Consider the following 16,923-nt stretch of genomic DNA (forward strand, 5'->3'; position numbering starts at 1 on the left):
ATTGTTTAACGTATTCATCAACGACCTGGATGAGGGGACAGAGTGTATCCTCAGCAAGTTCGCTGATGATACCAAACTGGGTGGGGTGGCCGACACCCCAGAGGGCCGTGCTGCCATCCAGCGTGATGTAGACAGGCTGGAGAGCTGGGCAGAGAAGAACCTAATGAGGTTCAACAAAAGTGCAAGGTCCTGCACCTGGGGAGGAAGAATGTCAGGCACCAGTATAGGTTAGGGGCGGACATGCTGGAAAGCAGCTCTGAAGAAAAGGATCTGGGGGTCTTGGTAGACAGTAAAGTGCAATGTGCCCTTGTTGCCAAGAAGGCCAACGGAATTCTGGGCTGCACAGGGAAGAGTGTGGCCAGCAGGTCAAGGGCGGTCATTCTCCCCCTCTACTCTGCACTCGTGAGGCCGCAACTGGAATACTGCATCCAGTTCTGGGCTCCCCAGTTCAAGAGAGACAGGGAACTGCTGGAGAGAGTCCAGCGAAGGGCAACAAAGATGGTTGAGGGACTGGAGCATCTCCCTTATGAGGAAAGGCTGAGAGAGCTGTGACTCTTTAGCCTGGAGAAGAGAAGGCTGAGGGGAGACCTTATTATGGCATACAAGTATCTAAAGGGTGGGTTTAAGGAGGATGGAGCCAGACTCTTTACAGTGGTTCCCAGTAAGAGGACAAGGGGTAACGGGCACAAGCTGGAACATAGGAAGTTGCGATCAAATATGAGAAAAAACTTCCTTACAGTGAGGGTGACAGAGCACTGGAACAGGCTGCCCAGGGGGGTTGTGGAGTCCCCTTCTCTGGAGACTTTCAAGACCTGCCTGGATGCAGTCCCGAGTAATGTGCTCTGGGCAATCCTGCTTTAGCAGGGGAGTTGGACTAGATGATCTCTAGAGGTCCCTTCCAACTCTGAAAATTACGTGATTCTGTGATTCTGTGATATCTTAGAACAAGTGTGTTGTATATGGCAGGAGGTGCACAAGGAAACAGCAGTGGAACAGGATGTCTGTTTTGGTGAACAGGAAGGAATCAGCAGATAAATTGTGTTGATAGAATCAATAAAATTTAAGAAATGCAACTACATGTTAAGACTTAATCCTCATTATCACAGAAAACCATCGCAAATATAGTGAAAACAGGAAAGGAAAACTGACACAAAAGTTACTGAGCTGTGACATTGCAGACAGGTTCCAGGGGGCAGCTAGAGGGCCCATCAAGAAGCCAGACCAACTTACGCACAACTCAGCAGACAAAGATTAAAAACTAGTTCCAAAAAATATGGGCAAACTTAAGTTGGGGCGAACTCAAAAGCCAAAAAAGATTGCCTTCTTACCCGCCATGTAGAAATCATCCAAAGTAACTCGGTCTCCAGTACCGAGAACAGAAATGCAATGCTAAAATGTCAGGTCAAACTGAGTCATCAGCAGCAATTCAGTGTGATTTTCCAGGCCAGTCAAACGCGTGGAAAGATTCACAGTGTAACCAGGTCAGAGGAAGCCCATGGATGTTTCGTATGACCTTATTTCAACACAGCCCTTGGAACTTCACTGAGTTGCTTCTCTTACTGAGCACTGTGCCATGTAGTGAAAATATCTTTTGGAAAAACACTTTACTGGGATTTAAAGACTTTAAGTGACAGAGTGGCCTTTAATAAGCCTTTCACAGAGGTAACCATGTTGTAATCACGGATTTACATTATCCACTCAAGAATTCAGAGGGCAGCACAAGTCATTGACATGCATGTCTCTTGTTGAGAACAGTGAAAGCCCCTCTTTCTGAAAGGCATAAGGCATGCATCTAAAGCCATATAATAAAGCAAACTATCTGTGCACGTGGGATTTTTACCAGAGGACTCTGGGGTTGGTTTTGGTTTGTTCTTTGATTTCTTTTTTATCAAATTTCAAAGCCTTTCAACAACAAATCCCCTACTTCTCGTTCATGCAAAGCTTACTTTGACAAAAGACTCCTGGAATTGGCCCTTAATTTGACTTTTTAAAAAAAGCCTTCAAAAAGTACTGTATCTTAGACTTTTCAAACTACTGTACCATGAAAAAAGAATTCATTATTTCTTAGGCTTTACCTTTTGCACATTGGGCAGAACAGAGCAATTTAGATTGTCTGATGTCTAAAAGATACAACAAATCCACCTTTTGTGTCAGGGCTAAGAAAACAGGAAAGGCTGAGAGTAGGAATGTTTACAAAGGGTTTTATAAATTCAACAAAGATGGCAAATACTGTAAATCAGTCTTTTAGTTTCATATAAGCCTTCTTGCAGAAAATGGGAAAGAATTCGTCGTCTGCTTCATAACAGTCCTGCTAAAATCTCATTAAAAACCTGAATGCGTCCAATTCCTACACACTTTGAGAAGAGGAAATGTGAACCTCTGTAAGGCTACAGATTTTCCAGTGGCAAAGCCTCACTGTTTCCCTTCCCATCTCTCTTTCGTGCAGTTACTTACAGCCCAGAGGCTGTCCTCATGACAGCTCTGCAGACTGAGCATCTCACCTGTAAGACCCCTTGGAGAGCAAGCTCACACCACACCTTGCTTTGCTGAGAAGCAGCCAAACTCTTCCACGTTATAGTTCCATGAAGATGTTCAAACACAGTTAGAAATCCGTCTTGGCTAGTTCCCTCTGACTGCACGACATAACAGTCACAGATCTTGAGCATCAAAAGAATGTGTGATTTTGGGCTCATTTTGAGATTTCTCTGTATTTTCTTATAAGTAAAAGACTTTTATGTAATTCAGGTAAATATGTCAGTTGTAAGAGAAGGTCTGCCTTTTTCCTAAATCCTTTTGGCTGAGAGCTTGTAAAATCATTGTATTTGAATGCTAGTGGACTAATTGGACCTTATTTTAAATTTTACCATTTTACTCTTTCAAGCTTTGAAAATAAACTTGAAAAGCTGGGAATCCTTATTTTCCAATGTCATTGGAATTATTTCCAAAACTTTCAATGCTACATGTTTTTTCATTAGCAGGTAATTTTTAAGACTTTGGGCAAGTTTTGATACTATATATGTGTGCATTTGTGGTTTTTTTTTCTTGTTTGATTGACCTAGATATCAGGTGCATCATGTTACAGACTTCTGAGCAGTATGAATTTCGATTTCTGGAAAGTAAATAAATGAGAGCTTGGAGGAAAGAGGAGATGGCTTCTCTGTCCTTCACTGACTTTTACAAACAATCTTTGATATTAAAACATTTGGAACTAAATAAAAAACACCTTTGAATTGGCTTTCTCTTTGTGAAATTTAAATGAACACAGACCAACAAATAAATTAATTGTGTTATCTCATCTTCAAGTTGGAAAAGAGCATGGAGATATTTGGTTTGATTTTGATTTAGATAAAAAGGGGTATAGTTTTGCTTTTTATTTTATTAGTGGAATGGGACTTGCAGAATGAGAGCTTTGCTCATAACTAGGAAGACTCTGAGGAACTCTGATAATAAAAACGTAACGTGATTAGGTGCATCAGGAAAATAATTTGAAAAATAAACTCTTGAAGAAGGGTGGAAGCCTGTATTAGCAAGCCATTCAATATTAGGCCACAGGGAGCATTGTATAATAGACAATAGAGAGCAGACTCCTTCATTAAAAAAATTGGAGGAGGTAGAATGCCTTGAATGTCCATATCTGTGAAACTCATGGTGTTAACAGATACAAAAAAAGTTAAAGACCATCATCCCCAGGATCGTGTGATATTCAGTGTTTCTATTTTTGCTGTTTATTATTGATATTGTTATTGGCATAGTTAGCACCTATGATGTGTTAGATATTGTCCAGACAGTAGAGAAAATGGATGAGGAAAAAAGCACAATGGAGGCTTTTATGCCAACTGGATTCAACATAAGTAGCATGGTAGAGGAAGGACTGGAGATGGGACACTCATGGGTCAGGCCAGGTAGAACTTGTAGGCTGCTGAAGCAGAACCCAAAAAGTTGAGATTGGATGAAGAGAAGTAAAAGGGGTGGGTAAGGCAAAAAAGAATTCCTTTTTTTAATGCTTTCCTAAAATAGATAATTCCTGGAGTGTTTTTCTGTTGTACTACAGATAGTTTGTCACTGGACCCTGAGGTCTCAAAGGCAAATGCCTATGGTTTCACTGGATGCCTGTCCTCTGTTCAGTACAACCACATTGCACCCCTGAAAGCTGCCTTACGCCATCCCAGCGTTGCTCCTGTGACTGTCAAAGGCTCCTTGACTGAATCCAGCTGTGCATCCATAATGGAAGCTGATGTGAACACAGTAACCACGATATATTCCTCATCAGGTATGTGCTGCCAAGAGGGGAATGGGGAATTTAAAGGATACTGTAGAGTGAGATTTCCTTCCTTTGTGCTGTAATGCAACTGTGATAGTATAAATATTGGAACTGGGAAGTTGCCTTTTTTCTCAGAATTAGAAGTGTTGAGGATGGGCATTAGGATTACCCAAGGCCCCTTTAAAAGTCCTTGTACTAAACCAAAGTTTTCAGGCTAAGTTCCTGGATTGCCTAAAACTTGACTAGGACAAACAAAGGAAGTCCCAAAGCCATAGTGGAAACAGCATTGGAAGTATGGTTATGCACCTGGTTTGCCATTCCTGTCCCCTTTAGATAGCTCCAGTATTGCAGATCTCAAAGGAGAACATAAATGTTACATAGATTCCGTATCCCAGTGGTGATGAAGCAATAGGAGTCATACAGCAAACAAGTCGAATTTGTTCCCACCCTAGCAGAAATGAACACAAACTCCTTGTACAAACCCCTTGACGCATGTGCGTGACTTCCATTGAATGCTCGTACTTTATTCTCTCAGGCTAAGAAGAAGCACTACTTGAGCGGTACCCGTAAGATGATCCCAATAGTTCATTTATCTTTTGCAATCCTGAAACTGTCCTCTGGGAATCTTAAGTATTTTGCATATATGAATTTGTATGCAGAGAAGGAAATTCGTGGCAGCTGGAAGTGTTGTCACCAGGAACAGGGGCAATCAAGTTACTGCTTTAGTCACCAGTGGATGTGGCAGAATTCTTAACGACCAGAAAGGGGTACAAATTACGGGCTATTTTTTGCCCCTTGACCCATCTCTCTTCTGATAACTAATAAAATTCTGATTTAGATCATAATATGATTCCTTTGACATTTGTACTTGCATCAAATCCCCATTTCCTGCAGCTTCTCCCTAAGATATTCAGCAGAAAACAAATGATGCTATTAGCATTCTGCATAGGGAAGAAGGCTGCTGATTACTCTGTGGAGAGCGGCTGCCAGTGTGTGTGTGCTTCTCCCCACCCCCCAACTTTCTTCTCACTGCCCAGAGTTGTCTGAAGTATCTGCTCTGATGCACAGAAGAAATGTGTCTCGTAAATACCGAATGGGCAATGATACTGAAAATGTGAACTCCTTGCCCTGTGATCTGTCACCTCGATGATCTAAATGCAGGACAGAACACAGGGCAGAGTGTAGCATCTTTGGACTTACATATTTAAAGCTTACAATCAGCTGCACTCTATTGTCAAGGTTAAGCACTGTTACATCAGAAATGCAGAATTCTTACAAAAGCTCGTTCCTGTCTTTGTCACTCTCTGCTTTAAAATATGATTTCCTCTCAAGATGATGAATTAACTGGCACTACTGCCTCACTGTTCACACTGGATTTGATTAAAGCCTGAATAAGATCTTTAGAAGAATTTAGTTCTGAAGATTTCATATCTTTATGGGCTATAGTAAGAGCACTGGGCGGTAGATTCTTGTTAAAAAAAAAATTTCCAATTTGTAGCAAATTATACTTTGTATAGATGTGCTTGAGAATTACATTTATACATGGAAAGGACACATTTTAAGAAATAAAAAGAAGACAGAGTTAAGGATTAACTTTCAAATTTACTGCTCATATCTCAATTCATCAGTTCCCAATTTCTCATTATTGAGTGTCTGAGAAGAAAAATAAACTTCAAAGTTGACTGTACATGTCTGTGTCGATTTTCTAATGTACAGATACAACAAAAAAAGCCCTCTAGGAAACCTCTCTTTAAATGTGTGAAAAAAAGCTTTCTATATTTATAACTTGAAAACAATTGAAGCTCTTCCCTTCAGAGAGCAATACTTGTTGTCTTCAAGAAAGTTTCCTAGCAGACAGATATGGAATGAAATCCATTCACTCACGGCTCAGTTATCCATACACATTCTTTCTGATTAGGAAACACAAACTGAAAGGTGACTTACTGTGGTTTTGATATTTAACAACGATCTGCAAATCACTTTCTCCCTTGCTGAGGCAAGTGTAGATGTTTTGATATTCTGGACTCTACACTGATGGCATAGAGATAATGGACTTTTACTGCGTGCTTTTTTTTTTAAAAAATATATATATTAAAATATTGTAAATGCCAGAGCAGATTCAGCTGTGTGAATGGTGGTGTCTTGAGCTCTCTGTCTACTTCAGCTGAAGAGCAGGGCTTCATGCATTTAAAGTAAAAAATGCCAAAGACTTTAATAGGTCATAAACTACACAGAAAAATTTTGCTTCTGAAAGGCAGCTCAAAGAGTGCAAGTCCCTGTCTCACTGTGCCAATGGTGCTGGGTCTGATATTTCCAAAGAAGGAGGGGCTGCCCAGGGATGTGCTGGGACAGCCTTGGCTGTTGCAACTATGAGATGGTGAAGTTCAGGATCCTGAGAGGAAGGAAAAAAAAGCAGAAAACGTGACCGCAACCCCAGACTTAAGGAGAACAATCTTTGACCTGGTCATGGACCTGCTTGGAAGAATTTCCCAGGATACAGCCCTGGTGAGAAGAAGGGTCCAGGAGAGCCGGTTCAAGGATCACCTCCTCCAAGATCAAAAATGCTAGATTGGGATGGACCAAAGGTGGCAGGAGGCCCAGAGAGGTTATGAAGTCTTCATCCTTGGATATATTCAAAACCCAAATGGATAGTGCTCTGAGAAACTTGCTGTAATAGACCTTGATTTGAGTAGATTTGGACTAGATGATTTCCAGAGGGGCCTTCTGAACCCAGTGATGCTTCCAAGTGAATTCCAGTGTTTCACACTGTAATGCCATCATTTTTATCTAAAAAGAGGAGGATGTCCCATTAAGGTCTCATATGAGACATGATATTGCTTTTCCTTGGCTTCAGAGTTTATTGTGTTCCCACTGGAGATGGTTCTGCTGTCACATGCCATCTGCTCCATTGTAACAAACCCTTCTCTCCTTGTATCCTCATTTTATTTCTCAGGCAAAACATAATTCTTAAGGCCTATGTCTGTTGGCCTTCATTCTGAAACTGATCTCCAGCATTTGTTGTGGTTTCCTTTCAGTGCTTAAATTCTAGAAACAGTCGCAAAAAATAGTGGAGCTTTAACAGCATTTAGTGTCAGATCTTACATAATCTTTTAGGCATGAATGACATCGTATGTGATTTTTAAGGTAGAAATTTAATTTCATGCTTTTTTCATACATAGTGAATAACGTTTCATGACTCTACTTGACTAATACCATGCACCAGATACCAGCTGGAGACTTTTCTCCAGTACAGGAAGACTGATGTTCAGCAGATGTGAATTTTTATTGTAAGTGATTTCACTGGCGCCAGCTGAGGGCTGGGGTAGAAGATATCTCACAAAACTACCTGAAAGTTAAATCATCTTGAGTCTAAAATAATGATTACACCCCTCTTCTAGTTTGTGGAAAGAAATAGGTGAATCACACTGTCCATCTTTGACAGCCATCTTAGGATATATAGTATCTGTAGGTTCTCTTCCTCTGTTTAACTAAATAAAAAAAAGCCTAAATTGCTAGTTTTGATTTATATAACTAACTCTGAGATACTGAAAAATAAAGGAGATGAACCTACCCATGATGTACAAAATTATGAGCAACCTTGATCTAACTTTGAATTTGGCTCTGCTTTGAGTTTAGGCTTAAAGGTTTGAGATTAGGCTAAATAACCTTCAAATTTCCCTTCCAACCTAACCTTTTCTATGATACTATCTGTATTTATGTGTAAAACAGCAATTTTGTCCCCATTACAGTCCCACAAATGCAGTAAATGAGATGACGCACTGCCATGACTGTTTCTTGGCAACATCACTATAGGCACCCAATATCCAAGCAAGGGGCCTCTTGTGAATAGATCTTAAGTGGAGTGTCCAAAACTGTCATTGGCAATTACTATTCGCGTTGATAATGGGTGTACTGCAGTCCCTTTTGTGCCTGTAGCTCAGTCAATGAACTGCAGATATGGGAAACTTTTCAGTATGGATGTGTTTGATGAGAAATCCTTCCACCTTTAAAACTAGCAGTAGAGTCACACCTTTTAAAACATGAAAGCCCCTTTGAGGCTGACGCCTTCTGCACATCTTTGGGGTTGGTATCAGTGATGTGGAGAATAAGGAGAAAGCACCCCTTTTAACAACCTGAATAGCCCAAAGCCACCATCATTACTAACTCAGCACCTCCTGATACACAAATATGAAATTTTTGATTGTTTCAATAAAAAAACATTTTCTTGAGCAATGAGATCCCAAAATGTGGCTGAGTCAGCTACTAAGGCAAGGATATTCAATGACAATAATCCTTGCAACACCGAATTTCTCAGTTAGGCTTCCACCTCTTGCATCGGAAAGATCAGTTGGGAAAAGCAGTATAACATATAGCAGAGATGGTCACCCATAACTCCCCCGTACACCCTCTGTATGATAGTCTGGAGGCCTGTAAAGGACACACAGATAGGAATCTCCTCAAAGGAGAGGCTGAGCTGAAAGGAAAAAGATGTGGAGGTGCAGAAAAGCTGGATTCAGCTAGCAGTAGAAAACACAGCATTTTCTGAAACACGCAGGACTAAAGCAGGTACACTGCCATAACTCCACTGACTTCAGGGAGGGCTTGCCCTCTCAGCTTTGGACCCGAAGTTGAAACTGCCAGCTTGTACCCTGTTTCGACAAATAGTCATTTATAGATAAGGTGCAAGAGAGCTCCAACATTGAGAAGCCTTTGATATAGGAATTCATTTCTGACCCCTCTCAGTTTTGAATCCAATTTGACGACTGCATTTCTGCAATGGAAAGAAAAACCTCCCTTCCAAGAGCTGTCCCAAGCAGAGACTGCTTGTCTTTATGGGATTGAATTCAACTTGTATATCTGCATGTACAAACATAGGTCAGGTCTAAATCTGTCTAGTCTTCCTTTCCTTTTGCTTCTTTCTGCTATTGTTTCTTAGGTATGAAAAAAAAAACCACACACACAAAAAAAAACCCTAACAAAAAAAACCATCTCTGACTGAGAAAAGCTCCCAATGGACTATCTAGTTCAAACGTCTCTGTGATTCTTCTACCGATAAACTGAGACAACACTTTGAGATGTTAGTGTGAGCCTTTCTGTTTCCTTTTAAATATACCCTTAACAGACTTTGCTCCTGAAGTTGTACAAGAAAATTGTCCTGCAAGCTCACTTTATTTTTCAGAGAGCTTTCTGGTTCGATTATTCAATCCCCCAAATCACATCCTTTGAAAACAGATTAGAATTTATGAGGGTAAGAGGATGCCTCTGTCTAAGTCACGGATAAAATGAATACAGTTGATACAGAAAATAAGTCCTGTTTTGTTTAATCAACTGCAGATCCTTTTGGGAAGAGAGATGAAAGAGAGCCTCTCACCAATGCAGTCAGAAGTGATTCAGCTGTGATTGGAGGTAACTTCATTTTTAAAGATTACAATTGAAAAGTAATTCTGTCAAGGCAAACATCTATGGTACTTCAAATCTGAGCCCCATAAAATCCAGTTCAAGTTTTCTTGCAATCTAATGTAGGTCTAGTATTTGCTGTATCTATTAGCACATATCTGTATCAAGCTACCTAGATAGGCAGCTGCATTATGGCTTAAGCCAATAGTGATGCGGCACGTGATGTTGGATATTACCCCCAAAAAGGCATTATGGATTGTCAAGAACCTGAGTCTTCTAAAATATAACCAAAGTCTGTCTACCTGCCTGCTTGAGCCAGGGGATTTGGACAAGATGACCCCCGGAGCTCCTTTCCAACCTCAACCATTTGCTGATCCCGTGTGATCGTGATCTGAGATCCAGGTAACTAGTAGTTGTTTTACATCCCACCCTGATGAGAGCTTCAACACAATATTCATATATCCTGTATGTCTTGAGCTCTCTCTTTGCAAGCTGGTGGTGTAGTGTAATTCGTCAGGTCATATGGAAGCATTTATATACTGGGGAAAGATGTCCTCATAGCTTCATGTATGGTTTTCATTTTCCTTTAACAACCTGGAAGGCAATTTATGTCTGTTTATTTTATAGGATGCCCTGTAGGGAGCTGCCTTCGATAATATCTAGAAGCTATAAACCAAAGTGTACAAGGCTTATGCAGGGTTTCCAGAGATAACACAGAAGAAAATATGACAGAGCAGGAATTTGTATGAGCATACAGATCTACTTTTTTAAAAAGCAAACACACTGACCCAGCTTGACTTCCAATGAAATCAGAATTTCACTGAAATTAGAAGGTCAATTCCATCAATGCTTGCTGCTTTAAGTCTTACTTAAGGTGACAAAATAGAACTAAAAACTACCATGGAGAGTATGATAGAGGCAGATGATTGTGTATGGACTGAGACGAACTGATACCCAGTAGCTGCTGTGAATTGGTAATGTATTTTTGAGGTAACCCTTTCTGTCCTTCCTTTTTTACCTCTCTTCAGGTGTAATAGCAGTTGTGATATTCGTCATCTTTTGCATCATTGCCATCATGAGCAGATTCCTCTATCAGCACAAACAAGCACATCGAAGTAGCCAGACAAAGGAGAAGGAATACCCAGAAAACCTCGAGAGCTCCTTTAAAGCTGACATTGACTTGCAGAACACAGTGAGCGAGTGCAAACGGGAATATTTCATCTGATGGACAATGCAATTTCTTCTTACTCTTACTTCCCTAACCTTCCTTCCTTTATTCCTTTATTCCTTCCTTCCTTTTTTCTTTTTGTAATTTTTTTTTAAACATTCGGGTTTTTTTTGCTAACTCCTTTTTCATTTGGAAAAGACCGCCCTGCACAGGAAACACTGACAACAATCACAGTACCTCGTTCTCTGCACAAGAACCTGGCAGTCACAGTTACTTCTGCAGCTCAAGAGACCTGTTATCCCACCCTACACAAAATAAGATCCGCACGCACACCTGGTTTCTGCTGTGGGTTCCTGGATGTTTTAAAGTCTCTACATTTGTTTGTGCTTTTCTCTGGAGCCATTTAATTCATCACTTTTACACTAGAGCTGGACTATGTAAAGTAGAGGTAAAGTAGCTGAACACGTAGCTCTACAGATACTGGGACAGGATAGAGGGAAAGAATGAGACCAAAACGCCTGATTAATTTTACAGGCTCATTTTCAACAAGCATATAGAACTGGCCAAATTCTCAAGTGATATGAATTGATCTATTATCTATTGATTTCACTGGTTTTACACTAATCTGTACCAGTTGAGAAGCTGGTCTGAGGTAAGGAAAAATAAAACTGTCCTCATTAAGCTCCTTCCCCCGACCTCCTGTCCTTTTACTGTAACTTTTAGGCTTATCAATACTTTTCCAACAATATATGTATCAACAATAAATGTCATTCCCGTGCACCTCTTTCACCTTCATCTCATACGGCTGGCTATGTAGACCCAACATACTCTAGCATAACTCTAGCTGAAGCATGGAAAATAGTAGCTTGAATCTCCAAGGGTTTTAGGAAGCTGCTAGGCCTTAGGTGCTCTATATTTGTCTGAAACGTTAGAAATGCAACATATACCCGTTCATGCCATATGGAGGGCTATCATACGCTGAGGTTAAACACTATTGCTGCTGTGGCAAAGAAAAAGTACAAGAAACAAACAAAAATAGTTTAATCTTAAACATGAGTCACACCTCCTGCCAGTTCTTCTAAAAAAGAAAAAATCCAGCTACTAAAAAAAAACCCAAAACTGCATGAAAGTTTGATTGGTATTTCCTGTTTGTAGAAATTGGAATATCTTCTCCAAAGCTAAATAGAGAGAGGTCTGATGTCATGTCTAAAAAGGTTAAAATTTAATCAACCCTGTTTACAAGGAAGAACATTAATGAAACAAGTTAAAAAAGATCCCAAATACTCTGCTTTGAATTAATCATCTCCTCTCCTTTCTAAAGTCTTCTATCCTTTCCTGATTGGGAAAATACTGAAGACTCAAATCCTGCCCATTTTACGCGTGCTGCATGGTTTCGGTGTGAGGCTGAAAGACCTTCGTTTCAGTCACAGACATCATAAGGGTAAGAATGTAGAAGTCCCACCAAAGGAGGTTTTTCACACCCTGCTTGTGTCTTTGTGACATCCTGCCTTCACAGGGCGTCTGAAGAGTATGTAGAATTTGCTGTCAGATTTGCAGGTTTCCAACAGGAGTTGAATCTGTCCAACAGATAAGAAAAAATTAAATAATCCTATTTATTGCAATACTCTGGATAAGAATTAATTCAAGATAATTAATTGTGTAGGTGAATCTCTTTCTTTGCCCCCTACACTGTTCCGCAGTCCTCCTGGGATTTCCACGTGGTGATCCTTTTTACATAGATTAAAATCAAAGAATCCCAGTATGAGGTAACAACCTACAGCAAACTAGAGATGGGGTTACACGTGCAACAGGTGCTATTTTTCCAGGCAATGCATTGCAAAGGTATGTAGCTGGTTATTTTTTTGATGGGAGGAGGGGACAGACAAGGAAGAACAAATAAATGACAGTGTGGATATGGTGATTCTTCACAACTTCTTTTGGAAGACTTTATGAGAAGTAGTGTCCAGCGAAGAGAAAGCAATCTTGGAACGATACCGTTCTCACATGGAGAGGAATATGTGAAGCCAGCCCCATACTCAGAACTCTGACTGAGCGATCTTATAAAGCTGTTTATATTGAAATTAGTATTGGTGCCATTCTTCCTTAACCGTGGTCAACAACAGCCCTTTTGCTTCAGTGCTGGCTGTTTGCATGATACATGATTACTTGAGAGTGTTTCTGCATGATGAGATGTGTAACGATGGAGTCATTAGCTGTGTTCCCTGTACATCGCTCTATCTTTTGTGGTGAAATCCTGGCAAAGCAATTCTCTTTTCTCCTTCCCTTCCTTCCTTCCCCCAGATAAAGCTGCTTTGTTTAGCATGGCAGTAGGGGAGGAATAAGCGAGCGCAGGGGCTCCTCTGCCCGTGTTTGAGTCATCTTATCTGAAAGGGACTCTGCGTGAGACATATCTGAAGTCCTAATGGACTTAATTGGCTTGATGGAGAATGGAATAGGAAGGAGGGGAAAGCCCGCAATCGCGTATTTTTCTCTAGCCGAACTAACAGATACAAATCATACTTCTGCTTTCCTATATGGTAGTTTCCAGGAACAAAATTACTACAAAGTCCAACAATAAAGCGCAAAGCAGCTCCAGCAGTGGAGTCGCTGGAAAAGGGAGACCGAGCAATGAAACAGAGTCCTCTCATTTCTCAAGTGACTAAATTACTTTCAGCCACCTTAGGGCCTGATTCTGCAAGATGCTGAGCTTTCTCAAGGAGGGTCAAGTTCCCATCACCAAAGGTAGCTATTAGTGTTGCTGCACACGTTTCAGATACAGTTTAGCAGCTCAGTCCTGGCCCCGAGAGCAGGTGTAAGCGGAACGCTACGTGCAAACCCAGACCTGGCAAAACAGTGGAAGTGGTTTGTCCGTGTTTCCTGTTCCTCATTTAATATAGCCCAAGCTGGTAAAACTCCTTGGAAAATATAGCTGTGTTGGTATGCGAATGTAAAAAGAAAGATGTGCAAATACATAAATGCATACCTGAGTATAGAGAAACACGTGCATCTATACCTATGGATGTAATGAGATGTGAATATTTACATGCTACAGGGCTGGGCAAATGAAGACATTTGTATGGACTTGCCATTTAAAATTTCTAAATCAGTGTTTCAAATATTTTTATTTAAAGGTAGCTAAAAGATACTGTATGAAGTATCCTAATACTAAGTCCTTTTTTTCTTTTTTTTCTTTCTTTCTTTTTTTTTTTGCAGTGCTTTCTTTAGTGAGGGTGTCATCAGATTTACTTCAGTACCACTTAAAGGGAATTAAAAATATTTTTTTAAAAAAAGAGAAGAAATGCAATTTTGCAAAAATCTACCAGCGTTAAAATTGCTTTCATTCTCCACAGTTCAAATTAGACTCTTTTTCCTATCTATTACAGACCATTTCTGCTATTTTTGTTAAAATTGCTGTTTAAATCTGGGGGTCTTTCCTTTTTTCTTTTAGCTATCATTCTAGATAACATTTTTCAGTAAACATGGGGGAAGATACTTTTCGTATATAAAATGACAGGATTTATTTGAGTAACCTTTGAGCAGCCTGGTCTAGTGGGAGGTGTCCCTGCCCATGGCAGGTGGGTTGGAACTAGATGATCTTTGAGGTCCCTTCCAACGCGAACCATTCTGTGATTCTGTGATTATTTTAATGGAAAACCTGAGGGTGTCAAAGAATTTTTGGAGGTCTTTGGGTTTTCTTCCTTCTCTCAAGACAAGTGTCATAAACAAAAGTAGGGGGCTGATAGAAGGATACCGAGTCTTTTTTTCTCCTGGTATGGAACCTCTGGAAATTATTTTTGCTAGGCAGGGCTTTTTAGGCACTGAAATTTCTAAGTCACTGAGATATGGATATAGGCACTGCAAATTCATGTTTTCCAGAAATGACTTGGCCAATAACAGCCATGCTTATAAAGATATTTAGTCATGCAATCTCTGAGTTGGATGCCTATAAGGACTGTCTGAGAACCCTGGTGTCGGGCTACAGAAAACAGATGAAGGCTTTCTGTCAGAAAACTAAATCCCACTAATTTCAGTGAGACCTAGGCTGCCACCTGAGCGCAATGTGGACTTTCAAAGGAGTTCAGTCTCCTGAGGATGTGGATCAATGCTTAAGTGACTAAACAAGATGAGCACTTGACTCAAATGAATTTCAGTTGAATTTCTGCTTCTGCCTTGCTGTGAAATGTTTTAAAATACTACAAGACATTTAAATACCTTTGAAAATTGAGTCCCATTTCTCTTTTGGAAATAAAAGGTTGGTCCTAAGTAAGTCACCTATCTAATTTGCAGTAAGTATTTAATCTGTCCTTATTCACTTACTAGAGACAAGACAGTGTGAATGTTTTGAGTAAATTTTTAAGGCATACTCTTTTTTCTCTTTTTCTTGTCATGGCACAGCACTTAGAGTATGTCTGTAGTGAAAACAAAGTCAAACAAAAGACAGGCTTTTAACTCACATGGGCTAAACCAGGATTCTCATCTGGGTGAACATAGCTGTGAAAACAAGCCATTTAGGGCTCTAGTGTTATGAGATTGTGTTCAGTCATGAGATTCCCCTGACATTTAAGTTAAAACTGATGGCCAAAATTCAAACATGAGATACTTTCTCTCTCTCTCTGCTTTATTTTAACCCGATTGAGCCAGACTTAACCCATCCTATTTAGCAATTGTTCAGTTTTTACAGTGTAAGCCAAACCCTTGTTTTAATTAGATGTTTGTCTATATTAGCATTTAGCTGATCACAAATTTCACATATTGGGTGAGGAGCAATCAATACATCATATAGTTTCACTATAGTGAGGGGATATGAATCTTCTCCTAATGAAGTCAGCTATTGATTTTGCTGAGAATAAGATTGAGCCCTAGACCTATGGAAGCACTTGAAGATTGCCTTTAATTGAGTCTTTTGTGTTTGTTTCATTTTGCATTTGGCTACTTCTTTCACACTTGTCATCCAGTCCTGTCCTGTGGTCAGTGAGGACAGGGCAAATGTCTCAGACATCCTTTAAGACTAAATAAATCACTCTCTAGAGGTGCATCTCTCTCTCCATTGATTAGAGCGATAGGGTAGGCTCCTGGCAGTAGGTTATCTGCTTCTAGCAGAATTTGCCTACATATAGGAATCTTACGCTAGTGTTGCAGCCCCAGTAGACACATCTGCACAGGTCTTAAAAGAGGCTTGTTTTTTATGGAGATACCAGCTGGACACCTCCTTGCATCTAAAATTACACTAGACATCTCTGCTTAGGAAATACATGCATCTACTTATAGTCAAATACATGAAAATGAGGTGTCAAAGCACCTATTTGAGTTGGTGGCCCTCTGGTGGGCCACCAAGCTGTGGGGCTTGGGAGAGGATAGCTCTCCTTCCAGTCTATTCTATGTCCAAGATCCATTCCTTGCCTCGTGTGGGAGCTTTGGCAGATAGCATACGTGTAGACAGATCTACACAGATTTCATAATCTAAATCTAACTCGGACCCCTAAGATACCTTTCTAGCCCTCTGTGTCTGGTGCTGTTTGAGATGAACTAGAGTATCTCTGAAGTAAGTTTGTAAGTCTCCTGCCTGTCATGTCTCATACCTGCTAGCCCCAAGCAGGTATGTCTGATACCTGTTGGCTTTTCAAATTGCAGTAAGGCCCATCCAGAACCCCTAACTTCCCGATGAGATGAATCACTGAAAAAAATCCCATCTTCAGAAAAAAAATCAAGCTTCCTTTCCATCAATGTAAGCCAATCAGTTGAAGTGTGTCCCTCACCTCAGCTTAAGAAGAGTATTACAGGAGGCAGGATTTGACCCCTCTGTGCTCCTCCATCTCATGCCATTGTTGTTTGTTGCCATCACCTACACAAAACTTACACTGCACTGCGAGCTTTTCACAGACACAAAGCAGTTTTAATTTTTTTTTTATTTATTTTTTCAGAAAGCAACACTACGTAAAAGGCTTGAGCAAAAGCTGAGACCTTGTGAGGCTCTCTAAGACAAGTGCTATTTCAAAGCTTTCATGCGGTTTTGTAATGCCTGCTTATCAAACAAGCCAAGTAATACAGTTACATCCCTGCCTAACCAAGAGACTTCTCCAGAGTCTCCTTATCCAGA

At 40.3% G+C, this 16,923-nt stretch overlaps 1 protein-coding gene across 1 annotated transcript in view; it reads left to right on the plus strand.

The window, feature by feature from the left end:
• CNTNAP5 (contactin associated protein family member 5) overlaps positions 1-16,681 on the plus strand; it is a 298,702-nt gene extending 282,021 nt beyond the window's left edge. Inside the window, exons 22-24 of the mRNA XM_063341381.1 lie at positions 4,052-4,270; positions 9,596-9,667; positions 10,687-16,681. Of these exons, the coding sequence (XP_063197451.1) occupies positions 4,052-4,270; positions 9,596-9,667; positions 10,687-10,883 (488 nt within the window). The 3' untranslated portion in view covers positions 10,884-16,681. The remainder of the gene's footprint in view (positions 1-4,051; positions 4,271-9,595; positions 9,668-10,686) is intronic.
• Positions 16,682-16,923: the final 242 nt, after the last annotated feature.

Source organism: Chroicocephalus ridibundus, chromosome 7 (genome assembly GCF_963924245.1).
Source record: "Chroicocephalus ridibundus chromosome 7, bChrRid1.1, whole genome shotgun sequence".
NCBI classification, from domain to species: domain Eukaryota; kingdom Metazoa; phylum Chordata; class Aves; order Charadriiformes; family Laridae; genus Chroicocephalus; species Chroicocephalus ridibundus.